Genomic DNA, 5451 nt, shown 5'->3' on the forward strand with positions numbered 1-5451 from the left:
GGATGTGTGCACTCAGAAAACCGTATATTAGAAGTTTAAACTAATATGGTTTAAAACGCATGATTTCAGTGTGATAAACATAATAATCAGAACCCAAACAGATGTTTTTAGCAGGTCCGAGCTGTAATGGCGCAGCTCTATTCTGGAAAAGGGGGCGGGGAGCAGCAGCTCATTTGCATTTAAAGAGACAGGCCCGAAAAAACAGCGTGTTTCTGCTTCCACTCAAAATAGGCATTTTCACAATGATATAATAAATGATCTGTGGAGTATTTTGAGCTGAAACTTCAAAGACACATTCTGGGGACACCTTTTTTTTTTTTTTGCTGTATGCCTTATCTCAAAAGATTAGGGAACAACAGTCCTAGTGAAATTATCACATGAATACAACACACCAGAAAGCAACCCTGTTTGAGTTTGGAGTAAAATATCTATTTTCAAATAGACTTTCTATAATAAAGTTGACCTGGACACAAGCATTTGACCCTTTGCAGAGCTGTGCATTACATGTCTTTTAAATGTCTGTCATTATAAGCATACCTTTATTCTGGTGTCAGGCACTTTTACAGTGGCCACTATGGAGAATTCTGCAGGGAAGAGAGGGCAGTTAATGAAGAGCTGAGACGATGGAAAGGTGAGTGCTTGTGTAGGACTGAAGAACTGGACCCCACGAGCACCTCCCTCCTGCACCATACGGACCCCAGCCAGAGCCTCTCTGTTACGGGGTAGCACTTGAGACAACAGGTCCACTGGATGGAGATCTGGAGAGGGAGAGGAGAAAGTTGAGGACTCCATGCCAGAAACAATGTTTGACTGATTAGCACATGGTCCAATTATTTATTTATTTATTGGGCTCTTAAAACCTCAGCATACTTGCTAGTCAAAGGTTTTGGACTGTGTGTTCTTTTGATACCAACAACCAATCAGCATTGTCAGGACATAATTTTTTCCTGTGGTGGTAATTATGACTTTTATTATTCAGGTGATTGCCTCAAAAACGTCTGTGCCTAGAATTGAGTGGCCATTAGCGAAGATGGGAGCAAGAAGGTTGCATACTTCCGAGTTTGTCTGCAACAACTGAATAACTGCCATCGAAAATGGGAACGCTAATGGATGGATTACTCCAGGTATTACAGACTACCTTGATTCCATTAAGTTTGATAACCAGTAAGTGTCCAAAATAATTTTTTGTTGTTCATTCTGACCATAGTTGCATCATTTAAAACCAGAAAACAAATATCCTTTTGTTAAATGGCATGCTTGAAAAGTGTGCTTGTGCCATCATTCATTAAAATAAATAGCATCTGATTTTATACATTGTTATTTAATGCTATTTAAATTTATGCATTTGCTAGGTGCTTTTATTCAAAGTGACTTACATTGCATTTAACATTGCCCTCTCTCTCAAACCCATGACCTTGGCGTTTGCTGTTTAAAGGGTTAGTTCACCCAAAAATGAAAATTCTGTCATTAATTACTCACAATCATGTCGTTCCAAACCCATAAGACCTCCGTTCATCTTCGGAACACAAATTAAGACATTTTTGATGCATTCTGACAGCTCTCTGACCCTCCCATAGACAGCAAGGGTACTACCACGATCAACGTCCAGAAACGAAACAAGGAGATCGGTAAAATAATCCATGTGACATCAGGGGTTCAACCGTAATATTACGAAGCTACGAGAATACGTTTTGTGCGCAAAAGAAAAAAAAAACGACTTTATTCAACAATTCGTCTCCTCCGCGTCACCCTAGCGCCATTTTGGAGAGTATCCACTGAACGCAAACAGTGCATGTTGTTCGTAGCTTCGTAATATTACGGTTGAACCCCTGATGTCACATGGATTATTTTACCGATCTCCTTGCTACGTTCCTGGACATTGATCATGGTAGTACCCTTGCTGTCTATGGGAGGGTCAGAGAGCTGTCAGATTCCATCAAAAATATCTTAATTTGTGTACCGAAGATGAACGAAGGTCTTACGGGTTTGGAACGACATGAGGGTGAGTAATTAATGACAGAATTTTCATTTTTGGGTGAACTATCCCTTTAAGCTACAGGAAGGCTATTAAATCCATTCATGTGGCTTAGGTATCTGAATACTTTTGGTGGCCAATATATTTTTGCATCTGCGGATGGGAATAGCTCTTGATATAGTTTATCTCCCAAAGTATGCAAATTGCAATCCATGCAAAATATACAGAGGAAAGAGGGGGAGACAGAATATTTATCAGCTCTCCCAGGTTCACAGACTTTACAAAACCCTGGCCTGAACTTTGATTTACTGTCATTCATATATACAATGACATGGTTTCATATGACCATTGTTTTCCTCAAAAATATACATAGTTTTAATCTTAAATATGTAAAGTGACATAAGTAACGACAGCATAAGTTTCAACTGATACTCTTGGATATGTTTTACTTTCTTTCTTAATTTCCAAACTACAAATAAATGTGTAGATGCTTCAAATGAGAACACACACACACTGATGACAAAGAGATGTCATCTATAGATGTTCGGTGACAGGACTGCAATTCCCTAAACATTCTCAACATTCTTTGGTTCATCCACGTTATTGTGGTATTTACAGCTTCTATTGTAATAACAGTCCTTCAGCTGAGCTCATTGCCCTAATTATGGACCATTTAGATGGTTTGTTCTTGACATACAAAAGTAATATTTTAAAATACCACTTAAGGAATTTACTTTGGTAAACTCTTTTTCATATTGACATTTTTCATTTTCTCATTTCTTTTGCATTGGTATCTAATGTAATTGCCTTTGTGGTACGAAAAGGGGAGAATTTAAGCCCCAGGGATGCTGCCGGGTTTGGGAAGAGTTTCCCATTTTTCCATTTTAGAGACCAAGCCGTGAATCAGCATGACAACATGGATACGCCACCAGTCTTGTGTAGCTGCCCATCATTCATAGTGAAAGCATTTGTGTGGCACAGATTTCACAAATTAGTAGGGATAGTTCACCCAAAAATGAATTTCTGTCATCATTTTCTTACCCTCAAGTTGTTCCAAAAACAAAAGATATTTTGAAGAATGTTGGTAACTGTTCCCTATTGACTTTTTCCACACTTCGGAAGTGGGGACCAGTAATTGTGTGATTACCAACATTTTCAAAATATCTTCTTTCATGTTCAGCAAATGAAAGAAAGTCATAAAGGTTTGGAAAAAAATTGAGGGTGAGTAAATGATGACAGAACTTTTATTTTTGGGTGAACTATCCCTTTAAGTGACATTTTGGTGGTCTGTGTGATGCATGCCTACCATGTTTTTAATTAGAATGTGTGATAATAACAAATCAGACTTTATTGTGTGAAAATGAAATATGATAAAAAAAATCATTTCCACCTTAAACAGTTGTCCCTAATAAAGTTTGATAAAGTGGCTACCAAGGACACTACCATGTCAATGAAATAAATTCTCAAGAGAAATATGAAACACAAGATGTGTGAGAAAACAAAATATCTAGGTTTTCTTTTCACATGTCATTTCCAATTGACCTATAATGTTGTAATTATGTGAAAAGTGTAAAAATATCATCTAATTGGGTGTGATTAGGATAAATAAAATTCTAGCTGTAAAAGTAGTCTAGTAGTTTTTGCCCAAAACAGTTAGAATTTTTAATTTAAAATACAATTTTCACCACAATTGTGAATGAAATGGGGGAAATTAGTCCATATTTGAAGAACAACTTTTCTATACACACAATACTCACTCAGATTGAGGATTTACAGTTTCATTCAAGATCTTTACAGTTTGGACCTGATCTAATCTGAAGAATTTTATTACGAAGGAAGTCACAGTGTCTACTGATAGAGAGATAAACAGATTGTAGTACCAGGGTCATACAACACAGAGAACGCAAATCAACATTATTCAGCTATTGCATTAAAATACTGTTTATTAGAGAGCAAATAAGTAGGGTTATGTGCGGTATCTCACCTGTACAGGGTTTCCATGGCACTACGGTCACACTTTCTGTCAGTGGCAGAAGAAGCAGAAACAACTGCAGTGCAAGTAGGGAGGATAAGGATGGTACCAAGTTATGCTGTCCTTCCATTAGATGTTGATTTGTCAATAAAAATGTCCTTACAAACTTTTGATTGGCCACAAAAAAAGTCCAAAACATGAAATTCAGAAAGTTGTCTGCTGGTCAAGATGCCTTTATGTCCTGTATTCTTTGTTCCTTGAACTGTCCAGAATAGAGTCTGTCCCTCATTGTTTAATTTTAATAAAAGAATAAGTTTAACACAAATGAGCCATTCGCTACTTAATAAAGTTTTTTTTTTTTAAATTCACGAATATGTGTGATTTGCACTGGGTAATATCTCAATACACAATACAAACTAAATGAAAATTCATGTTCTTCTGTACTACTTCTCAGGAAAGTCCTTCCTTATCCACTTAAATGCTAATCATTAACAAGCAGTTCAAACTAGACAGAGCCAAAATACTCAGAAATCTGTAATCAAAGTCCTGAACATCCACAAGCCTGTGCTTTCCCCCTCTTCTTCCCTTCTGTTCATGTGCGCAGAGACGTCCAGAACGCAGCAGCTAATTCACCTGTCAGCTGCAGGGTCAGATGAGCATGTTAACAGATCACAACTACAACTGAGATCTCAAGCGGCAAAAGCTGTGTATTTAGAGAGACATTCAAATGAAACCATGTCAACACGAGAGGAGGGGCTCAGAAGGAGGTACAGAGGCTGAGAGAAAGGCAGACAGACAGAGAGAGAGAGATTTCCTGTGGTCCTAATCTCAGTATTTCAGTGCTTCATAACCCTCCTCCCTCTCTTTCTCTCTCTCTGCTTTATTTTCTGCCTCTGGGTGGAGTTTGATCTGGTTCTCAGTCTCACTTTGTTTAGTTTTTTTCGTGTTGACCTTTGCTGATCTGCACTCAAAATTCTTCTTACCAACATGTGCATGTACATTTGTCACGCATCAATTTTCTTAATCTTAATTGTTCAGTCTTTTTAAGCAAGATCAATTATTTGAGATGCAGCATTGTATAATAACATATTTAACATATTTATAACACATTTTGAATTAATTGGCCATAATTTGTTAGTGCAAACTTAATTACTTTCAAGTCAAGTCACCTTTATTAATGTAGCACTTTATACAATACAGATTGTTTCAAAGCAGCTTCACAGTAATAAACAGGAATACAACAATGCATTTGATCATTTTGGAAAACATTATGGGGAGATTACGTTTGAATGTTCTTGGAACATTCTGAAATAAGTAGTAACATTTAAAGGAACACTCCACTATTTTTGAAAATTGGCTCATTTTCCAACTCCCCTAGAGTTAAACAGTTGAGTTTTACCGTTTTCGAATCCATTCAGCCCGATCTCCGGGTCTGGCGGTAGCACTTTTAGCTGTAGCTTAGCATAGATCATTGAATCTGATTAGACCGTTAGCATCTCGCTCA

General features: G+C 37.3%; 1 protein-coding gene across 2 annotated transcripts in view; it reads right to left on the reverse strand.

Annotated features, from left to right (window-relative positions):
- LOC107713092 (thrombospondin-type laminin G domain and EAR repeat-containing protein-like) overlaps positions 1 to 4730 on the reverse strand; it is a 36140-nt gene extending 31410 nt beyond the window's left edge. Inside the window, exons 1-3 of one of the 2 annotated variants that reach the window (XM_016518520.1) lie at positions 3960 to 4730; positions 675 to 758; positions 538 to 584 (exon numbers count right to left, since the gene is read on the reverse strand). In XM_016518520.1, coding sequence (XP_016374006.1) covers positions 538 to 584; positions 675 to 758; positions 3960 to 4146 — 318 coding nt within the window. In that variant the 5' untranslated portion in view covers positions 4147 to 4730. Of the gene's footprint in view, positions 1 to 537; positions 759 to 3959 lie in introns of both variants that reach the window. The other variant, XM_016518519.1, reaches the window with a different exon arrangement.
- Positions 4731 to 5451: the final 721 nt, after the last annotated feature.

Source organism: Sinocyclocheilus rhinocerous, unplaced genomic scaffold (genome assembly GCF_001515625.1).
Source record: "Sinocyclocheilus rhinocerous isolate Xijiao unplaced genomic scaffold, SAMN03320098_v1.1 scaffold1982, whole genome shotgun sequence".
Lineage (NCBI taxonomy): Eukaryota > Metazoa > Chordata > Actinopteri > Cypriniformes > Cyprinidae > Sinocyclocheilus > Sinocyclocheilus rhinocerous.